The sequence below is a fragment of the Ammospiza nelsoni genome, chromosome 9 (genome assembly GCF_027579445.1).
Source record: "Ammospiza nelsoni isolate bAmmNel1 chromosome 9, bAmmNel1.pri, whole genome shotgun sequence".
Lineage (NCBI taxonomy): Eukaryota > Metazoa > Chordata > Aves > Passeriformes > Passerellidae > Ammospiza > Ammospiza nelsoni.
In genome coordinates, this window is record NC_080641.1 from 9540114 (window position 1) to 9562255 (window position 22142).

The 22142-nt window shown below is 53.0% G+C and overlaps 1 protein-coding gene across 1 annotated transcript; it reads left to right on the forward strand.

Moving 5' to 3' along the window:
• The first annotated feature begins 1103 nt into the window (after nt 1–1103).
• On the forward strand, nt 1104–21725 carry SEC16B (SEC16 homolog B, endoplasmic reticulum export factor). The gene is made up of 25 exons (XM_059478607.1): nt 1104–1363; nt 2326–2432; nt 2935–3034; nt 3152–3248; nt 4323–4479; nt 4836–4993; nt 5585–5646; nt 7248–7383; nt 8540–8764; nt 9389–9486; nt 10431–10512; nt 10627–10744; nt 11260–11371; nt 11561–11666; nt 12463–12603; nt 15476–15589; nt 16210–16282; nt 18283–18534; nt 19388–19434; nt 19708–19845; nt 19985–20092; nt 20938–21019; nt 21122–21240; nt 21311–21379; nt 21663–21725. The coding sequence occupies exons 1-25, from the start codon at nt 1104–1106 to the stop codon at nt 21723–21725; spliced, it is 3024 nt and encodes a 1007-aa protein (XP_059334590.1).
• The last annotated feature ends 417 nt before the right edge of the window (nt 21726–22142 follow it).

A 22142-nucleotide genomic window follows, 5' to 3' on the forward strand; every position in this document is an offset into this window, starting at 1 on the left:
CCAAAGTGCCCTAAACTTTGAGGGGGAGGAGTGAGGAGGGGTTCAGACAGCATCTGGCCATCTCCCTGTGTTGGGGAGGCCTGGAGTGGTGGGGCCACTTGGGGAACTGATGCTGCAAGAGGAGACGTGGGGGGCTTGAGGGTGACATCCCCCTGGCAGCTGGGGCTTCACCCGTGTGCCACCCTGGGCTCTCCTCAGGATTTCCTCTTCTGCATGGCACTGCTGTAACCAAATCTGGTGCCCACTTGGAATTCTGAAAGGCAGGAGGAAATCCCTGTTTCCACCCCATCCCATAGCTCACAAGAACAAAGCTCCTTTTCTCCCTGCTTGCTCTTTTCTTTGAGCAAAACTCCTTGTCCTGCCCAAAGCTTTGCCCCCTTAGTGCATATCAGATGGGGTTTCACTGCCTGTCACAGAGGGGAGGGGGATTTCTCACCCTCACAGCTTGAGGGGGCTGTGAGTGCTGGTGCTTTGCAGCTGGGAGTGCAGGAGGATCCCACCTGGGTATAAGAGGGCTTTTTGAGGTAAGGACAAATTTTATAGCAGGGCCTGTAGCACTAAGGCAAGGGGTGATGGTTTTAAACTGAAAGAGGAGAGATTCTGGTTAGGTATTGGGAAGAAATTCTTTCATGTGAGAGTGGTGAGGCCCTGGCACAGGTTGCCCAGAGAAACTCCTCATCTCTGGAAGTGCTCAACAACAGGTTGGATGGGGCTTTGGGCAATCTGGTCTAATGGAAGGTGTCCCTGCCCATGGCAGGGATTTGGAACTGGATGATTTTTAAGGTCACTTTCAACCCAAATCATCTTGAGACTCTTTTTCTGGGAAGAAATAGATTTATCATTTCATCCTGGTGTTTTAAGGGGAGCTTCAAGTTAAGGAAGATGTAGAGATGACTTTTCCTTGCCTCTGCGTATTATGGAAAGGATCCTGGGTTTCCATGATGCTCCCAAAAAGCAGAGAGTAGCTGGCAACGGGCTTCAAAGGGGGCTTTGAGTGGGTTGAAAAGCTGCTGATCAAACACTCTGTGACATTTGCAGGCCACTAAAGCCATTTGGTGCTCAGGCTCCCCAGACCCAGAGAGGATTTGGCTGGCAAGCAGGTGATGGAGCCCTGGGCCCCTGGCCATTCACCCCAGCCCCGGGAGAGGCCGGCAGCGTGGGGCTCGTGGGCAGAGGGGCTCCCCGGGCCCCCGGCCCCGCTGCGGCGGCACCTCCTGCAGGCAGGGCAGGCTCCCAGGCCCGGCTCCTGGCATGGGAGGCACGGCCCTGCTCTGCCCTGGGGTGAGGGACAGCACCCCCACGGTGACACCCGCCGGCCGGCGTCCCGCGCTGACAGCACCTACCCCAGCCAGCCCCACGCCAGGTGAGAGCCCTTGGTCCCTCTCATGGAAACCTTCTCAAAATAAGAGCTGCCCATTGCACTGCTCGCAGCTCCTGCCCTTGTGACTACAGAGGGGTCAGGAGGTGATGTCCAGCTATTCAAGCAGCCCCATGACTTCTATATTTAAGGCTGTATAGCATTTGCAGCTCTGATTTCTTCTTAAAACTGTGGCTTCTGTGGTTGGTGTTTAACAAGCTCAGCCTCAGCCCTGAGGTGCATTTTTCTTACAGATTTGATTAAATGCTGTTCCTTTTTCCTAAGTGCAAGGTGAACAATAAAAATACAAGTGGTAATATAGGAGCAAGAGGCAGCCTGCAAGCTCAGCTGCTGAAACAGTGAAGAGTGGATGGATAAAATGTGGGCTGGAGGATGTTCTCAGTGCTGAGAAAGAGCTTCCAGCAAATCTGGCTTGATTTGCCTGAGTTATTGCCCTCAGTGAGTTATGGAGTCGGTACGTGGGGGTTTGTGCTGAGGTCGTGTGATGCAGATGGGATATTAGGAAGTAAATTTTCTCTCTGAGGGTGGGGAGGCTCTGGCACAGGTTGCCCAGAGAAGCTGTGGCTGCTCTATCCCTGGAAGTGTTCAAGGCCAGGTTGGACAGGGCTTGGAGCAGCCTGGTCTAGTGGAAGGTGTCCCTGCTCGTGGCAGGGGTTGAAATGAGATGACCTTAAAGGTCCCTTGGAACCCAAACCATTCTTGGATTCTGTAAAACTGGGCATCACCTGAAACTGCAGGTTTCTTATAGCTGGTGGCAGCAAAGCATCCAAACCTCACCCTTCTCCTTCCAGGTGTGATGCTGGACCAGTTCCTGGCCCTGCCAGAGCAGGGGACCTGGCTTTATTTCCACCCCCTTTGCTGCCTCAAAAGGTCCCAAGCAGGAGGGACCCTAGATGTGACCCTGGAACCCTTTCTACCCCAGATCAGTGTGCTGTGTTGTTTTCCAGGCAGAGCTATGAAGATCCCCACTGGCAGTATCCTGCAGCTGGCAACAGGGATGGCTACTCCTACCAAAGCCACCAGTGGCAGCCAGTGGCATGGCAGGATGACAGAGGTATGGGCTCATCCTTTGGGCATGCAGGCAGCTTGCAGAAGTGATGCTTTCCCCAGGATGGGTTCTTCTCCCAAGGCTTGCACACATCCAGGGCTCTCTCCTGCCACACTCCTGGGTGGTGGTGGGTGCTCTGTGCAGCACTGGCTCCCTGTCTGCCTTTAGGAAATGTGAGCAGGAGCTAGGTGCACCCAAGCGATGTTTGATCTTCATGACCATGGCTAAAAACCTGTGTCATTCCTGGTTTGATAGTGCTGTGTGACCAGGATGGCCAGGGCCTCTTCTTTGCTGTTTCTGGACTGAACAGAAGAGGAGGGAGGAAAGAGAAGAGGACATCAGTGCTGTGCTGACAAATGTGCACAAGGCATTGTTATCATATCTCCAATGTGTTGGGATCATTTGGAAGCAAACTGAGTGGGCATGGCAAATTGCCTTTCTCATGGATTGTCTTCTGCAACTTCACTGTTGCTCTGGAGGGGTGATGCTGACTCTTGATTCTCTCTAGACCTGAGGCAGGGAGAGTCTCATGGCAAGAGTTACCGGGACCAGCACTACTACAGAGGCTACCACCCCAACCTGGCCACGGGTCCCCCAGGGCACGACAGGTAAAGCTGGGGAGTCTGTGCAGCCCTGTGAAACCACCTGCTGCAAAATGAGTGGGTTTGTGGGTGGTTCAAGAATCTCAGACCTTCAGTGTGTCCTCCCTTTGCTCCCACCTGCAGGACCTACAACTTTTATGAGGAGAGCTACACCTCGACAGCCAGGAGGGAAGGAACCCTCAGCAGTGATTCAGGGGAAGCTGGTGGCTGGTCCAAAGAGGTAAACTCAAGATGGGCAGGGATGGAGGACAAGAATGTCTCAGAGATTTGGGAACAATCCATGTGTCCCCCTCCAGCTGAGAAGAGGGCCCCTTTGCAATGTTGCACTCTGCCTGACAGTCCCTGGGGATTGTTGCAGTGGGTTTTTAGTGTTTGTGTTCTTTCCATCTGCTGGGCTGTCCCTCCCCCAGGGGCAGGGCTGTATGCTCAGCCCAGGAGCAGCACAGAAATCCAGGCTTAGTGGGATGTTCTGCAGTGGAGCTGGGCAAGGGTCTGGAGCACAAGGAGAGGCAGAGAGGACTGTGGGGGCTCAGCCTGGAGGAAAGGAGGCTCAGGGGTGACCTTGTCTCTCTCTACAACTCCCTGAAAGGAGGCTGTAGCAGGTGGGGATCAGGCTCCTCTCCCACAGAACAAGTGACAGAACACAAGGAAACAGCCTTAACTTGTGCCAGGGAAGGTTTAGGTTGGATACTAGGAAAAAATTTCTTCAACAAAAGAGTTGTCAAACCCTGGCATAGGCTGCCCAGGGGTGTAGTAGAGGCACCATTCCTGGGAGAATTTTAAAGACATGTAGATGTGGCAGTTGGGGACATGGTTTAGTGGTGAACATGGCAGTGCTGGATCAGAGAGCTTTTCCAACCTTAATGATTCCATGATTCCACGATTCTAGCCCTCTGAGGTAGCTGACAGCTGTGTGTCATTGTCAGCTCTGTCCACCACGTCATGCTCCATTCACACTTTGTCCTGACTGCTGGGTTTTGCCAAGAGAAAACTAAAAGATCAAATCAAAGCTCCTCTGGTGATTTTGCTCCTGGGTGATGTGTTTTTGGGCTTCCAAGCCCCATCTCCTTGGCTGTGGTGGGGAGCTCATGTTAGGGCTAGGACAGCTATCAGACTACAGCTGTGGCTGATGTAAATTCCTTTTCTAAGCTGTGGGGTGAACCCAAGCTGGTGTAGGGTGTGAGCTGCTGGGATGGGAATTGGCTGTGCTGTCCCTGCTGGGCACTTCCCTGCAGCAGCAGAGCCCCCCTCACTGCCTGGGGGCAGGAAATCAGCAGTGTCCCCAGTTTTTGAGCCAGGTTTGTGTGCTCTCCCTCCCTTGCAGCCCAGCCTGCTCCTCCAGTACCAAGAGTCAGGACTCAGCTCCAGCAGCCATGAGCTCAGCCAGTACATCCGGGATGGTGCTGATGACTACAGCCCTGGAATGGGGTCCTGGAATATGGGACCAACAGGTGAGGTGGAATGGGGGGCTCTGACAAGGGGGAAGCAAGGGAATAAATGGCTGGTGTAGGATATTGGCTGTCTCTCAGCTGGGTCCTCCCCTGGAGGAGGTTGTGCAGGCACAAGGCATGGCTGGGGGGCTGCAGGGTGGGTGAATGGTCCAGGGACTCTGCTTGGGTAGGTTTAGGAGCTGCTGTGCACATCTGCTGCTTTGGGGGACAATTCTTGCACAGAGGGGTCAGTGGAGGGCCACTTAGTTGGGGGACAAGTTTGGGACTGGTCAAGTTTGGGACTGGTGAAGCCCTCCACAGTGGATGTGGTGTGTGATCAGTGTGAGTGGCTCACAGTGGCCTGTGTGTCATTGCAGGGGAGCCCTCGGTGTCCACCCCACCCCCAGCAGTCCCCCTCAAGTTCCCACAGCTGCACACAGCTCTGTGCTTTGGAGCTGGGGGCCACCTGGTGCTGGTGTGTCCCCACCACCCTGCTGAGAGACAGCTGCCCCGTGTCGAGCTGCACAGCCTGGAGGTAGGACACAGCTGGCCCTCCAGGTTCCCTGTCCCCTCCCTGGAGTGGCTCCTGTCACCCTGAGGGATGCAGACATGGTTCAGAACCCCAGCAGCCTCCTCAGGAGCCTTCCTATTCCTTGCTCCCATCTTCTGTCCATCCCACGTGGACTTTTGAGTCTCCATCATGCCAGCCTGTGTCTGGGTGGTGTTTTCAGCCTTCTGAAACCCTGGGTACCTGTGACCTGCTCACAGGGATCCCTTCTCATGGGGACAGATGTGGTTTCTTCCTCTCCAAAGGACAACTCCATTCATCTTCCCAAGGTGCTCCAATACAGGGGCCTTGTCCATGCCCTGAGTCTCCCACAGCATTCCTGTCTCCTGTTTTACCTCCAGAAGGAGGCAGATGCCATCTCAGCAGACATTTCTTTACTGGACCTTAGCACTGGAGTCCATGTGATACCTCAGGCTCTGTGCTCTGTGGTTACCTGATGACAGCACAGGGTTCACTGGCACTGTTGGATCCTTGGCCAAGGCCCTGGCTTCCCAATAGCCCAGCTGGGGCTGGTCTGATTGCTGGAGGCCAGCTGCTGAATTTACTTTTGTTTTTCAGGCAATCCTTCATGGCACAGAAGAGCTGGAGGAGCTGCAAGCCTTCCCTGGGCCCCTGGCCAGGTATGGCAGCACAGGTCCAGGAGCTGTGTCCTCCTGGCTGTCTCCTTCATGAGGAGATGTGAGCTCCAGGCAGACTCAAAGGGTCCCTGTGGTTTTGAGTTATTCACAAAGGCCATGTCTAAGTTCAGGCTGGGAGCCCAGCCCCTTTGAAGCAGTCTGGCCTGGTTTGGGTTGTGGGATATGGTATTTTGAATATTCATAGGATGTGGGTTTAGTGTGGTTTGTACATCTGACCTTATTTTGTACTCATTTTGTCTCAGAAAAATGATTTTTTTTTTTGTTTCTTTGGACATCTGAAGCCCTGGGTCAACCTGTGGCTTAGCTTTTCCTAAAGTTTTTGTCCCATGAGATGGCTGAGCCACAGCAGGGTCAGACCCAGTATGTTCCTACATCCAGTATGAGCTGGGGATTAATCAGGGGTGCTGCATCAGGTTGTCTCTATTTCTGGCCACTTCCAACCAAGGCAGGGAGAGAAAAGGAAAAAGTATTTACCAAGCAAAAGGGCTGTGCATACAAAGAAGCTGCAGGGAATATCTGGAGCTTCCCTTGTGAGCCCTCTTGAGACCCACCTGGAGTGCTGCAAACAGATCTGGGGCCACCAGCACAGGAAGGACATGGAACAAGTCCAGAGGAGGATAAAGGGACTGGAGAAACCTCCCTAATGCAGACAGGCTGAGGAAGTTGAGGCTGGAGAAGAGAAGGTTGTGTGGAGACATGACAGCCCCTTCCAGTACCTGAAATGGCTACAAGGAAGCCAGAGAGGGTCTCATTGTCAGCAACTGTAGAGACAGGACAAAGGGCAACAAGTGCAAATTGAAAAAGGGGAACTTTAGGTTGGATATATGGAAAAAAATCTTCCCTGTGAGGGTAGTAAGGCCTCAGGTTGCCCAGAGATGTGGTGGATGCTCTATCCCTGGAAGTGTTCAAGGCCAAATTGGACAGGGCTTGGTCTAGTGGAAGGTCCCATGGCAGGGGGGTTGGACTAGATGAGCTTTAAGCTCCCTTTCAACCCCCAGACCATTCTATGATTCTGGGTTACCAGAATTGTTCCAAAGGGTACATCAGGAATCTCCATATAATATGTTGGAATGATGAGTCAGGATCAACATCTCCACCTGCAGTTTCTCTCTCCTGTTTCATACACTCTTTCTTTCTAACTGCATGGTTATTTTATTGTATGGCAGCACTTCTGCCTGGCTTGCACATAGCTGAAGGGTTTCTGTGGTCACACAAGTGACCCTCCACTCTGCCTCCACAACAGATTGTGCCTGCTTCTGCAGCCTTGGACATCCATGGATGTAATGGCAGCACAGCAAATCCAAACTGTTTCTTTGCAGATGGATTGAGGAAAATATTATCAGGAGAGCAAAGAGTGGGTTTGAAATGTACTTTGCATCCCTGAAATGCAGAGATCTGCTAGGAGTCACAATAAATTTGAGTGTGTTTGAATTTAAAAGTAGTCATTGGTACTGGGGATCTTCTTTCCTCCAGCTCTTGCTTGGAATCTTTGGCATCCCCATGTGAACCTGGGGACTGAGCCTGAATGATGCCCTAGGTTGCTTTGCCTTGGGTTTCTTTAATGCTTCTTTCTGCTGCCGTAGGGAAGATCTGCACAAGGTGGACGTGATGACCTTTTGCCAGCAGAAGATAAACACAGGCTGTGACCTCTCAACACAGAGGGGCAGAGATTCCTCTCTCCTCTGGAAACTCCTGGTCCTCCTCTGCCGGCAGAATGGGGTAGGTATCCCATGGAAGGGAATCATCCTTTTGATCTTGGACATGAGACAAGTAGTATGTCCCTTGGGTGCCTCTTGATCCAGTTGCAGTTTTAGGGGGGAAGGGGTGTACCTTGAGAGGATGTGATTTTCATTCCTCAGTTTGATGCTGCCTGGATAGTTGTAGCAAATCCTTCTCCGTGATTGCTTTTTGTCCTTGGGAACTGCCAACAGCTCAGTGAAGGGGACTGGTGCCACCTTCATGGGGGAGCCAGCACTTACATTTAAAAGGGGGCTGTTCCCTTAATCCACTGAAATCCACCCAATCCAGTCTGCAGCTGCTTGTTGGAAGCAGGTCAGAGGGAGTGTTGTGGAGGTCTTGCTAATTGTGCTGAGTCCTTTTCCTTCCAACTCCCTGTGCTGGTGGCCAAAGCTGGTCTTGTCTGGGGCACGTGCTGGGGCAAGGATGCAGGTGTAAGAAGGGGGCAGACTGGAAGTGCCATCAGCCTTTGCTTGTGGGGTTTCAGGTTTCTGTGGTTGAGATGACTCCTGAGGTGTTAGAAAGTATTTTTTCTTAGCTCCATAACCAAAGAAGAAGTTGAGATTTGTCAGTTTTGCTTTTCAAGGTTGTTTATTTTCTCTTATCTGTTCCATTTTTTTCTCTGACCTGCTGAGGTCTGTCCAGCAGGTCAGGTTGTGGCACAGCGACTGCCCTTGGGGTGGTGTTAGCTTTTTATACTGCAAACTACGTGTACTTTATTTATAATAATTTTCCAACACCTATCACCTATGTTAGACAGTCTGTCTCTACTCTAAACCAATCCAAAAGTCACCATCCCAGCAGAAGATGGAGGACAAAAAGAAGAAGAAGGACAGGACATGCTCAGATTCCTCCATCTTGCTTCTTGAACTCCCATTATAAAATCCCAAAAAGTCTACTTTTTCACCCTGTGACAAATTAACTATCATGCTGCTCAAACTCTTCTGGCTTCTAAATCTTCACACAAAGTTATTAATTGTTTCCATGGGCTAAAATCGAAGGCACAGGTGTTTGTGACTCCGTGCCAAGGTCTCTGAGCCCCTTGCCAGGGTCTGGAATCATGCAGGGCAGCCAGAGGAATGTCCTGGGTCCCGACCCTGGGGCAGCCTCCAGGCGGCTCCTTCCTTCCCTTTGGCAGTCCATGGTGGGCTCGGACACGGCAGAGCTGCTGATGCAGGACTGCAGGCGCCAGGACAGGTACAGAAGGCAGGAGCCTGCAGCCAACCTGCTGGGCATGGCCGACGACGAGTGGGCGCAGCGGCAGCCGCTGGACCTCATCACCGGGGAGCTCCCGCCCGTCGTGGAGACACAGGCACAGATCGTGGAGAAGTTCACTAAGCTCCTCTACTATGGCAGGAAGAAAGTAAGTGGTGAGTGGGATCCAGGATGTGAGGCTGGAGGTTTTGTTCTTCTTGGACCTTCAGGCAGGTTTTAAAGGGAAGGGTGCTCCTTCACCCTTCAAGAAGTGAATTGTGGTTGTGGGGTCAACCCTCCAAGCTGTTTTTGTACAATGGGGCTTATGGCAGTGATGTCCCACCACTGGGAACTGGGAGGGGAGACCCAAGTGAAGATGAGATGAAGAGGCTTTTACCAGCACTTCTACCACACTTAGTTTCATAGATCCCTAGAATGGTTTGCTTTGGAAGGGACCTTAAAGGATGTCTTGTTCCAAACCCATTTGCAGCTATGTGATCTCACAGGATACCTAAGGCACAAGGAGAAGAGAGAGGAGGGCTGCAGCTTGGATGCCCAGACTGGCATCCCACAGCTTTGAGAGCTAACAGGCAGCACACATCTTCAATTGCTTTGAAGGTCCAGGTTCTTGTAAATTTTTAGGGTAGAAAGACAAGGGGACACAGAAGATGCTAATTTGGAGGATGCAAATTGAAACCAGAACAGTACTGGTGCTCTTCTCTGAGCTGGGGGAGCAGAGGAGGGAGGAAGCAGAGTTGATGCAAACCCTCTTTCTTCTCCCTCTCACCTGCAGGAGGCTCTGGTCTGGGCCATGAGAAACCAGCTGTGGGGCCATGCCCTGTTCCTCTCCAGCAAGATGGACCCTCGGACGTACAGCTGGGTCCTCACTGGGTAAGCTGGAGAAGCTCAAGCAGGGTTTGATGTTCCATGGCTGGCTTTCCAAGGCTGCTATTCCTTCAGTGCCCCCTGAATTGGAAAAGAGCATTGATTCCAGCTGGAGCCTTTCCAGAGGGGGCCAAGGGGACAGAGGACATCCATCCAAACAGGCCTGAGTCCTTCAGGCTTCCCAATGTACAGGAGAAACCAAGTGGGGGGCTGGAAAGCAGGAGGAAAGCCATTCTCTGGAGATGGAGGGTGCATTTATTCTGAGTCTCTGGCTTTGCCCATGCTCCCCTAGCAAAGACAGCCATGGGGTAGGGGGAGCTGAGCAATTTTCACTGTGATCCAGTCTAGTCCCAGCTGTTCATCCCGCTTGTATGAGCATTTTCTGGTGGAATTTAATGTACTTAGTCTGGATTGGGTTGATCCCTTCAGGGAGAGTTAAGCAGAAATTTTCTGTCTTGTGGAACCCAAATCCTTTTAAAGAGGTTTTATGCAGCGTTGTCCTGGAGACCTGCCTTCTCTGAAGGTAATACAGATCATCACCCCCAGAGGCTGGTGATCCTCTCTGCCTCCTATTTACAAGGGCATGGAGTGAAAGGATAGGGAGGAACAGCTTCAGCTGAAGGAGGGTAGATTTAGATTAGATGTTAGAAAGAAATCCTTCCCTGTGAGGGTGGGCACAGGGTGTCCAGAGAAGCTGTGGCTGCCTCTGGATCCCTGGAAGTGTCCAAGGCCAGGTTGGACTGGGCTTGAAGCATCCTGGGATGGTGGAAGGTGTCCCTGCCTACGGAAAGAAGGTTGGACTAGAAGGTGCCTTCCAACTTAATCCCTTCTTGGATTCTCTGGGAAACCCCTCAGGACGTCAGTTTCCTTGGGCATTTGGGGTGTGCTCTGGGAGGTGAGTGAAGGTCTGGGGTCCTGGGGTGCAGCCCTTCTCTGCTGTCTCCTCACAGGTTCACCAGCACACTGGCCACCAACGACCCACTGCAGACCCTCTTCCAGCTGATGTCAGGGAGGATCCCTCAGGCAGCTCTGGTCCGTGAGCAAGAGGCTGGCCCTGGCATGTGCTCCCCTGTGCTGTCACCTGCCTGTGATACCCACCTTTGGTGACCATCTCTGCTCACCTCTGCTGTCCTCCTGTCCCTCCAGTGCTGCGGGGATGCCACGTGGGGGGACTGGAGGCCCCACCTGGCTGTGATGCTGTCCAACAAGGTTGCAGACACAGAGCTGAACCACCGAGCCATTGTCACCATGGGGGACACTCTGGGTGAGCTGGGATCAGTGGGGGCAGCCACAACAGGGGTGGGCACTGCAGAGTCACCGTGCATGCCCACACTGAGATGGTTGTGCCTGCAACCCTGGAGCTGCAGTGCCTGTGGGGTGGAAGGGGTGAGGTGTCAATGGATCCTCAGGTGAATTGGGCTCAGGCACATCCATTAGATGCTCTTGTGGAGACAGCTGGAGCAGTTGGCCCAGGGAAGTGTAGGTAACTGCAGGGACTGAGCCTTGCTCCCTGTGATGGGATTTTATGCACCCTGCAAGAGTTGGAGCTGGCCTTGCTCAGGCTCACCCAGCTCTACCATTGAACAGAAACCTCCTGAAACAAAAAGCAGCAACTGGAGAAAACAGACAAGCAACAGGGACAAGGAAGGGATCAGGGTCTGCATGGCCAGGAAAGTGAGGCAGTTCGGTTTGCATTTTATGGGTGAGCTTGAGGGCCTCCAAAGCAAAGATGACCATGTGGTGATGTCTCAGACAAATTGTCTGTCTTTTTCCATGCAGCCAGCAAGGGAGCAGTGGAAGCAGCTCACTTCTGCTACCTGATGGCAGATGTTCCCTTTGGTTACTTTGGAGCAAAGGCAGATCGCATGGCCCTGCTGGGCAGCAGCCACCGGTGAGCAAGCACTGCAGGCTGGCATTCTTGCCAGAGTCACCTGCCCCACGTTTTCCCCATCCCTGGGATCTCACTCTGATGCAGAAGCAGTCCCTGGTCGGGGCTTTTCCCGCTGCTGATGCGCGCTCTGTGTGGGGCTGTTTGGGAGGAGCTCTGCTCCTGCCCGCTGAGCCCGCCCCCTCCCCGCAGCCAGGCGTTCTCCCAGTTCGCCCGGACAGAGGCCATCCAGAGGATGGAAATCTTCGAGTACTGCCAGCAGCTGCGACAGCCCGAGTCCTTCCTGCTCCCCTTCCAGGTAGTGCATGTGCTCAACTGCATCTCGTGCAGAGCTCAGACTTGCCCCAAAACATCTCCCTGAAGCCTGGAATTCAAGCTGTTCCTGAGGCTAGTCCCCTTACTGGGCTTTGGGAATGATGGGGAGGTTGCCTTGGCCAAGGGACTCATTCAGGGCAGGTTTTGGGGTGCACAGTGTGTCTGGTCAGTGCTTGCTCAGCTCTCATTGCCTTCCTGCTCTCTGGGTAACAGCTGAGCATTTCCTATTGCAAAGCAGCACCCAGCTCTTGCTGCCTTGGGGTGGACACATCCCTGGAAGTGTCCAAGGCCAGGCTGGATGGAGCTTGGAGCAACCTGGTCTAGTGGGAGGTGTCCCTGGCCATGTCAGGGGGCTGGAACTAGATGAGCTCCGATGTCCCTTCCAACCCAAACCATTCTAGGATTCTATGAAGTTCCCTGGTTCAAGGAGAGGGGGGCTGGATGCCTCCATGGGGATGGGTGGAAGCGACCTCTGGGCCCAGGATCCAGGATTCTATGAAGTTCCCTGGCTCAAGGAGAGGGAGCTGGATGCTCCATGGGGATGGGTGGAAGTGAGCTTTGGGTGCAGGATCCAGGGCAGAGGATTCTATGAAGTTCCCTGGCTCAAGGAGAGGGAGCTGGAGGCCTCCTTGAGGATGGGTGGAAGTTGCAGGTGACCTCTGGGTGCGCGATCCAGGGCGCTGTGAGCCACGCTGGGGCGATGTGCCTGGCACAGGGCACCCACAGCCCTGTCCATCTCCCTGCTCCCACCCCTGGCTGCTCTGCCTCCCTCCCCCAAGGTGTACAAGCTGCTCTACGCCTCCCGCCTGGCTGACCACGGGCTGCCAGCCCAGGCCCTGCAGTACTGCGAGCTCGTGGCCACCGCGCTTCTGCGCCGCGACCCCGCTGCGCACCCCGTCCTGGCACGGCAAGTGGTGAGGGTGAGTCTGCACCTCCTGCATCCCAACCTGGGTGTGATACCTGCTCAGGAACTGCTGGGGTGGGAGGGGTTGGCAGCTCTGAGCAGCCCTCTGGGGTTTGCTGCCGAGTACAACAAAGCCAGGGCTTCCACAGGGTTTCTAATCCCTGTGGATTTTGGGTAGAAAACAAAGGTGTCATGTTGACTGCCAAGTAGGAGCAGAGTTATTTGGAAACAAAGGAGGTTTTTAAGTCTGGTGGGGTTTTCTGAACTTCTAAATGTCACAGGCTTAAGAAGTGAAGTCTAAATGCACATTTCCCCTCCAGCATATCTTCTACAACTCTCTTTACCTCCTGAGGATGTGTTCTGGGGTGACACCGAGAGGGAGCAAGGCCCAACGTGTAGCACCAAGTGCAGCCCCTCTACTTCCTGAGCAGGGGGGTGGGGTAGAGAGGGGCAAGTGTTCCAAGTCCCCTTGGGGCTTTCACAAGACCAGGGCAATGCTGAGGCTGCTTGTCACCTTCCTCCAGCCTTTAGGACCAGGTTGGATGGGGCTTTAAGCAACCTGGTCTAGTGGAAGGTGTCCCTGCAAATGGCAGGGGTATTGGAACAAAATGAGCTTTAAGGTCCCTTCCAACCCCAAACCATTCTGTGACTATGAAAGGCACTAAAGCTGTGGTGCTGTGAGGTGAGGGGCAGCAAGATGCCTGTCTGAAGTGGGTGCTGCTGAGTTCACCCAAAATTTGGCTGGCACTGCTTCCTCACCCCATCATTGAAGCCTATTTGCTGTCTAACAGCCTTTTAGATCTGCCATTCTGCTGGGGATAATGCTTCTCCTGGGAGAAAACACTTTCATCTGGAAAACTGGTGCATTCGTAGATGCTCTTGTCTTTGATGTTCTAGACTGTGTTACAAATTATGATACACATTAGTGTTTGATTAAGACTTCCCCTCTTTTGAAGCTGAGGATGATACACAACCAGGTGCTGGTTCATTAATACTGGATCAAAGTGCACATAAGCTTTTGGATTAAACATTCCCCCCGTTTAGGAGTAATCATGTTTATAATTTCTTTTTTCCTGTGATTGATTCAGGATGAGCATAGGTGTGTTTGTAGAGAGATGGGACAGTGGGTAGAGCAGGTTCCTGGTTGGCTGCAGGGTTACTTTGCTCTCCTGGCCAGTCCCAGTCCCAAGCTGGGGTCTGGTTGTGCAGGTCCTGCCTTGCTGTAAACTCCCAGACCTGGGAAGGGTGCTTTGTGCTGCTTTAGAGTTTGTGTTTTAAAAGCTCAGGAATAGAAAGAAATGGCTGCTAGCACTGGTGCAGGAAGGAACAGCTGAGTCCTGTGTGGCTGTGGAGGGTGGCTGAGCTGCACAGTCACCTCTGGGTGGCTTTTGGTGGCCCTCAAGGTGGCAGCCTTGTTGCAAAGCATTGAAGATAAGGCAGCACTAAGTAGCCAGAGGAAACTTGAGAAATCCCCAGGAATCCTAGAATGGTTTGGCTTGGAAGGGACCTCAGAGATCACCTAGTTCCAACTCCCCTGCCATGGAGGATACCTTCCACTAGATCGGGGCTGATATCAGTGAGAGAAAATTCAGTAAAGATGTGGATGAAGAGCAGTACTTTGAGTGCCATCTCCCCTCACCCAGCTGTCTTAAAACTGGATCCTTGTCTAAACAACTCCTTCAGGCAGGGAATTAGCTCTGCAGGGAGCCCTGTATCCCACCTTGGACTCCTGGGTTGCCTTGGAAGAGCCTTTTGCTCTATTGATGGGAGCTGGAGCCCCAAGTCACCGAGATGGCTGCAGCCAGGGCAGCACAGACCCCTCTTCTGCAGGAGAAATTAAACACACAGCAGCAATACTGCAGAGAGGGACCTGGGGGAGATAGTGGAGCATGGAAAAAATACTGAGCAGCAGCATAACAGGATGCTGTTACAAAAGAAAAAAACCCCTCACCATGTTATAGTGTTATTCTGGGTTGTGAGAGTACAACTGTCATATCTGAGACAAGGAGGTGATAATCCCCCATGTGATGGGGTCTCAGGGGTCTTGGCTGGGGCCTGTTTGGGCTGCTGCATGTGGAGACAGGGCTAAATTGGAGTGAGTGTGGGAGTGGAGAGCTGGGGTGATAAGAGATTGAGGGGAAAATGACCTCTGAAGAAGGCCTGAGGGTTATTTCTTCCAGGCAAGATATGGTGGGGGAGAAAGGGGTACGAGGGATGTGATAACAGCCCTCCAGCACACAGGAGGCTGCTCATGGGGGGATGCTGGCTGGCTCCTCTCACAGCTTCCATGGGAGCAGGGATAGAGAGGCTTAATTCGCAGTAGGGAAGATTTCACTTAGACATTAAGAAAATACTCTTTAGCTGTAAGGACATCAAGCATCTGGACAAGCCTGGGAGGCTGTGGAATCTTCTCAGAGATTTGTAAATGCAGATCAGAAAAACACCAGCTCCCATCCATCCTCATGGGGTAGGTAAGGAGCTTATGAGCTGCCCTGGGAGCTGGGCTCTTTCCAGGGCTTCTGGTGGGGTGTCCTGCAAACCTGCCAGTGCCCCAGGATGGCTGTTAGGGGGGTGATTAAAGCCACTCATTTTCCTCAGGGGGGAAAGGGGATGGTGATATCTGCCTGTCTCTTTGATGCAAGGAGCACCTTTGACAGAGTATTTTGGCATCTCTGTGGCAGTGCTGAGCCAGCCCTGCTGAGACTGTGGGGCATGGGATGGGTCAGCACCTCTGTGTGGGTGTGGGAGAGGGAATAAATCCTGCATAAGAGGCTGGTGTTATTTTAGCCCCATATTATGAGGTGATGCTGTTTTCCTGAGCCCCTGTGTGACAGATCCCTGTGGATCTGACCCCTGTGCTAATCCCTGCTGTCCCCCTGGCCCTGCAGCTGGCTGAGAGGCTGAAGCTCTGTGACCCTCTGCTCCTGGAGATGCCAGAGCAGGAGCAGGCACTGGAGCCTGACTGGCTGGAGCAGCTCCGAGCCTGCTGCCAGGAGTGGGAGGTAAGGAGGGGCAGTGGGACAGCTGCTCTGTGCTGTGCTCTGTCTGCAGGAGCATCTCCTTCTCTTCCCTGAGCCCCAGGGCATGGAGAGGCAGAAGCTGCTGTTCTTCTCTGCCTGTGAGCTCTGAGATGTGGCCTCTGCTCTGGGACCTGCAGATTCAGAGGGAGCAAGGGGCTTGCAGTGCCTGAGGGCTGCAGAGCTTCACACAGGGCAAAACTCTCTTTGATTTGGCTCAAGGAGGGCGGGCAGGGGCTGGTGGGGGAGTGATGGTCTTCCTTTGCAGGGAGGACATGGCAGAGCTCATTGGTGGGGTGTCAGCTTGTGGGTGTACTCTGGGGTCTTTTACCTATGGTCTGGTGCTTGGATTAATGCTCTTCCATTCAGATTTCACACCTGCTTTTGGTTTTGTGGCCTTTTCCATCTTGTTTCCCCTCCTGCCTGCTCTCAGGGGTGCTGCAGCCCCTCTGAGCTGGTGTGGGTCTCTCCTGCAGCCTGGGGTGGGCTATGAGCCCCAGATCCACGAGCACTGTGCTTTCCTTTGCATTAGCTTTGTGATTTCCTTAGTTTTTGTCCTGTTCCACCCTTTTCACTGTCCATTTTACCATGTTTCACCTCTGCAGGTGGAAGATGATCTTCCTCCAGAGGTGGTACCTGCTCAGCTGGAGCTGCCCTGTGCTGTTCTACCAACAACAGGTAAATAAAAAAGCAGCAGGCTGTGGTCACCTCAGTGGGCTCACCCTGCGTGGAACTGTGCTGTCATGGGCTGGGAAGCAGCTTCCCAGTCCCTGGAGTTTTTACCAGCAGCAACTCCTTGCTCCTTGCATCCCCCCAGAGCTCAAAGGCTGCTCCTGCCTGGATGCATCCCTCAGGCATGGGCTGCAAAGTGAGAGTTCTGTACAAAGTCTGAGTAATTGGGCCTAATTACCACAGCTTCGGGGTCCCTCTGGGTGCTGTGGGAGGAGAAGAGCAGCTGGGGGTGGGTGCTGGATGAGCCTCCCAGCTGAGCCTCAGGGGAGACAGCCCCATTCCCAGGCAGTCCTCTGAGGGTGCAAACTGGAGCTGAACTAAAGGGATTTCACACTTAGACAGCAAAGGATTCAGGAAGGAGCTCATCCTCCTCTGTGCCAGGCTGCAGGATGCCTGCTGCTGCAGAATCAGCATTTCTCCTTCCCTGCTGCCTCTCTGATCCCTTTGCTTCACCCTTTGGTGACCCCAAGAGTCCAGAGACATCAAGAGGAGGGGCACAGCCATCCCCTGGTGCCAAGGGAAGAGCAGGGGGGCTTTTCTTTCCCAGCTGGACAGGCATCCATTGGGATGTCCCACTGAGGAGAAGTCAGGGGGAGGTGTTGCTTCACATCCAGCTCCACCAGCAGGATGCTCCTGCACAGTCCCCTGCTCCTTGGATGTGCCTTTGACTGGGAGTGCTGGCACTGAAGTGTGGAGAGCAGAGGCTGGTGCCGACAGGATGAAACACAACTAATTCCTTCAAGCCGTTTCTTCCTATCAGCTTTCCCTGCTGCTGCCAAATTCCTTTTCAAAGAGCTCTCCCAGGCAGTAAAAAGGATCATCAATCCTGATTGCCTTCTGCTGCTATCAGGGCTCAGACTATGATCTTCCTTCCCTGGAAGGAAACTGCAAGTGTGATGATCCCATTGGCTTGGCTTCTCTGAGCAGCCAGGTCTGCTCCATGTGGTCTCCACAGCTCACCTTCCCTGTGCTTGGCCCTTTCCTTCATGGTGAAGGCCATCCAGAGCCACCACCTGAGGGACCTGCGTGCAGAGAAGGCTGGCTTGGTGCTGAATCCATCCATCTTGGAAAGACAAAGCCCAAATCAGGTGCCAAGCTGGGATCCACGTGGTCCTCCCCGACTTGTTCCAGCTGAGCCTGCCAGGCAGCCTGAGTTTGAGCATCCATCCTCCTCCTTGTGGATCTTGAGCATCTCCAGGCCATGTGAGAGCAGCTCATGGGTGTGAAGCCAATCCTCAGTGGGCTGGAGGTGATGCTGGCAGCAAAGCAAAGGGTTTGATAGCATCAAGAGGTGCCCTAATCCTTCCCTATGGGATCTGGGTCCTGCCTCCCAGCAATGGGAGAGGAGTTTCCCAGTGCCCAGTGTTTCTGGCAGGAGGCTGCTGAGCTGGAATGGGCAGGAGACACACCTGGGGCCAATGTGTGTGTGAAATAAAACCAATCCTGCTCGCTCAACTTGCCTTTCAAACGAAAAAATCCCAACCCTGAATAAATCTGCCTAGAGCAAGGAACTCATCCGTGGGTGCTGCTGTGGAACAGGAATGAAAGCTACCTGCTGTATATTTCCTGCTCAGAGTGTGCAGCAGGAGTGGGGGAAAAGGCTGGAGACCTCAGCCTTCTTTGAGCTGCTGGTGTGTGCTGCTTGTGGGCCCTTTGCTTCCATAGCATTCCCCTTCTGAGTTCATTTGTAGCCTCAGGTACATTCCCAGCATTAAAAAATAATTCCCCCAGTCTTTCCAAGCCCACCTTCCTTGAAACCTCTGGAAGGTTCCTTTTGCTGTGCTGTGTCCTACCTCCTCCCTTGCCTGGTCCCTGAAGCCTTTCCTCACTCCCCCAGCTCCTGCTGATGTTTAATGGAGAAGGGGAGAAATCTATGCAACAGCCCGATAGAATTATAAACATTACAAAAATTGTAAACTCCTGAGGTGTGGGGTTTTTTTTGGCAGATGAAGAGCCTGGCAATGAGATTCCCCAGAGTGAAAGCTACCAGTACGACCAGTGGTTTGAGCCTGTGCCATCCCAGGGACTGAGGCCCCAGGAGGACGTGTCCCTGAGGTCCCCAGCACCTGCTCAGGTGCTGGCATCTCCGCTGCCCAGCCTTGGGAGAGACCTGCAGCCCCCTGTGCTCAGCCAGGAGACACCTGCCCCTCTGGGAGGGGGTGGTGCTGAGCCCCCTCCACAGCCAGTGCTGCCAGCAGGTGAGTGCTGCAGCCTTGTTTCCCTGCAGAAATCACAGGATCCCAGGATGGTTTGTGTTGGGAAAGGATGGCAAAGATCATCTGGTTCCAACACCCTGCTACGGGCAGGGATACCGTGTGTTCGCAGGGGTCTTAGGATGAGGGAAGAGATGAGAATGTTGACTCCATGTTTCAGAAGGCTGATTTATTATTTTATGATATATATTACATTAAAACTATACTAAAGGAATAGAAGAAAGGACTTTAACAGAAACCTAGCTAAGAATGGAAATAGAAAAAGAATGATAACAAAGGTTTGTGACTGACCGAGACAAACGGTCTGGACAGATGGACTGTGATTGGCCATTAATTAGAAACAACCACATGAGACCAATCACAGATGCACCTGTTGCATTCCACAGCAGCAGATAACCATTGCTTACATTTTGTTTCTGAGGCCTCTCAGCTTCTCAGGAGAAAAAATCCTAAGGAAAGGATTTTCCAGAAAATGTGGCTACAGGACACCTTCCACCCAGGGACACCTTCCACTAGACCAGGTCCCATTCCAGAGGTGGTGCAGCCACAGCTGCTCTGGGCAGCCTGTGCCAGGGCTTTCCCACCCTCACAGCAAGGAATTTCTTCCTTAAAAGTTGCCTTTGAGATGCACCAGTTCAGTGTCACCACTTACTCCCTGATGCTGGCAGGGACAGGGACCAGAATGGCCTTTTGCATCTCTTGGGGGGACATCTTGGCCACCACATGGGTGGCTCTGCTCTGGAGAGGGCCATGGTAGAAGCTCTGGAAATAGCTCTGATGGATAAATCCATAGCTCCACAGATCAAACCTTGACTGTGTCCTTCCCTTTCCTCCACAGGAGAAGCTGAGGAGCCCTGGGGTGCCAGGCTGTCCCCTGTAGAGCAGGTGAGTCAGAGGAGCCAGAGAGACCATCCCACTGAGGGTCCTGGCTGGAGCTGGGGTGTGTTGGCCCATCCTTCCATGCACTGAATTCACATGGAATCTCCCCATCATGGTGCCAGTTGTTCCCTTGGGTGAAAGCTGTGCCCTGCTGTGTTAAGGGGTCCTTGGGGATGCTCCCCACTAATCTGGGTGAGCAGCAGTCCCAGGGGGGCTCTGACCATGCTCAGTGCAGCTCCTGTGGGAACAGCACGTGGCAGCTTCCATGTCTGATGGCAGGAGGAGTTACCAGCCAGGACTCGGACTCTCTCAGACACCTCCACTGTCTCGCTGGGGGACAGCCAGCCCTCCTTGGACAGCGCAGCTGAGGACACTGCTGAGGAGCAGACAGAGGCCACGAAGCCAGAGGAGGACAAGGTGAGCATGCCAGAGCCATCATGAGCCTCATGCACCCAGCCCTGTCCCTGGAAAAATGGTGCCACTCCCAGTAGGCACCTAGAGGAGCCTGGCATCCACCTCTTCTTATCCCTTTCCACTCTTTTCCTTCATTTCCCAGAGCTCTGGATTCAGGTGGTTTGGCTGGTTTCGGTCGAAACCCACCAAGGAAACTTCTCCCAAAGCTGAGTCCGACACAGGCTCAGACTCTCCCACATCAGGACCGCAGGTAGGGGACAAAAAGCCTTCCTGTCTCTGGTGACATGCAGGGTGCAGCTGCGACAATGGGTGACACATCTCCCCATTTCTCCCTGTCCTCATGCAGGGGCCATGGCCATTCCATGTGGGGGGACATGGGGACTGGGAGCCCTTTTAGCCTGGAAGTGAATCCTTGATTAACAATAACTGTAAATTCATATAGCCTCTTTCATATATATGATATAAATTTATATAGCCTCCTTCAGCCGTGAGGTCATCCAAGCCCTTGGCAAACTCTGCAGGGATCCCCCGCCCTCCGCTGGAGCAGAACACAGCAGCTGTGAGCAGCAGTGCTCTGGCAGGGTTTGGGAGTGCAGGGAAGGGAAAACCTCTTTAATTGGAAGTGCAGCAGCGAGGGGGAAGCAGCCATGCGTGGTCACCCCAGACCTAGCCAGCTCCTAAGGGCATCACATCCCTGATGGCTTGGAGCTTGTAGCGAGAACCTCCCCTGGAAATGTCTTCCTGGTAGAGAATGATCTACAGTCCCAGAGCAAAAACACGTTGGGATATTCTTCTCAAACTAGCAGCAGATGAAGAACAGAAGGGGAGCCATGCACCTTGGCCCCTCACGCTGTACCCAGGCTTGGTGTCCAGCTCCTGCCTGATTTTAAACCCTCAGGCTGGTTTAGCTTTGTGCCTGAGTTGCTTGCCTGACCCTGTAGCCCCTCCTTATCTGGGTTTCCTGCAGCTCCTGGGGTACCTCTGCAGCAGGAGGGATGCAGGATGGGCACCCCAAAAGCCTGGTGTGATATCTGGTGCAGAAGTCTTCTCCCAGCTCAAGGAGCTTCTGCTCTAAATGGGTGGATGTGATTTCAGGAGCGAGCATCACCATCCCCACCCATTCCCCCTCTGGCAGCTGGAACAAACCCTTTGGCTCAGCCTCTCTCCAGAAATCCTGGTAAATACCTCACAGTTCCCCTCACCTCTCTCTCCCATCACCCTTTTACAAGTTTCTCCTCCTTATTTTAAATTGGCTTTTGTTTTTGGTTGCTGGCCCTAGGAGGAATGGAGGGTGAAAGCACCTTTGCTGTTAGTTCAGTGTCTGCAGAGGTGAAAGGCTCATGGGATGGAAGGCAGTCATCAGGACAGCAGGTGAGGAGGGGAGGGAAGTGTACCTGTGTGTGATGGTGGCCAGGACGCCTCTCTGCTTGGGGTGTCTGTTAAGTTTCTCTCTCTTTGGTCCCTCCAGGCTGTCTACCATGGACCTCTCCCACCAGTGGCTTCAGTTCCTCTCTTCAACCCTGCCCAGGTCGCTCAGGTGAGAGCATTTTTATGAGGGTGGTGCTGCATGACACCTGGGGTGGCTCCTGATTTTGGGGTGGGGCCAGATTTCAGGTGATCTGCTGTGGGCAAGGGGGTTTAGGTGATACCAGTTGTGGGAATAAGGGTTTTTTATAAGTAAATCAATGGTGGGAGGACAGCAATGGAAGGTTGTGATGAATGAGTGAAATGTAGGATGGTTGTGGTTGCATCCTGATGATGGCAAAGCAACACTTTGGGGTACAGCCATTGCTCACACCACCTCTCTTTCTGTTTCCCAGCTTCCTGCCCGACCCACCCAGCCCAGGCTGCTTTCCCGGCATCGCTACCCCAACCCACTGTGAGGTGGTGGGTGGGGACAGCAGAGACCAATTACACAAAGTTTTTTTAACCAAAATGGTGTTTGTGGTTATTTTGGATGGAGTAGGAATGGTTGGGCTTGCTTGGTGGAGGGTGTTGTAAAATAAAGGGCAGGTTTCTGAGTTTAAAAGTCAGTAACTGGGGGGTGTGAGGCTGGTGAATAATTTGGTGATTCAGGGAGAACACAGGCCTCTACTTTTACAAAATTTAGGTCTGGTTTGAATACCTCATTGTTTTCATCCCTTATGTGTGGTTCCTGAAGTCCACTCCAGTATTTCCTTTTACCTTTCTTTGCTAACATTTAGGTATTTACACATTGATATTTAAATGAAATCCCCTCTCCACTCACTCACCCCTTCCTCATAAGCGACATGCTCCTTAATCTTTGTTGCCCTCTGCTG

Bases quoted from the DNA above. Each gene is read 5' to 3' on its own strand.
- SEC16B (XM_059478607.1), top strand. From the start codon at position 1,104: ATGGAGCCCTGGGCCCCTGGCCATTCACCCCAGCCCCGGGAGAGGCCG. The intron at 4,994-5,584 runs GTAGGACACAGC...TTTGTTTTTCAG, and splicing joins TCGAGCTGCACAGCCTGGAG to GCAATCCTTCATGGCACAGA. The intron at 21,020-21,121 runs GTAAATACCTCA...TGCTGGCCCTAG, and splicing joins GCCTCTCTCCAGAAATCCTG to GAGGAATGGAGGGTGAAAGC.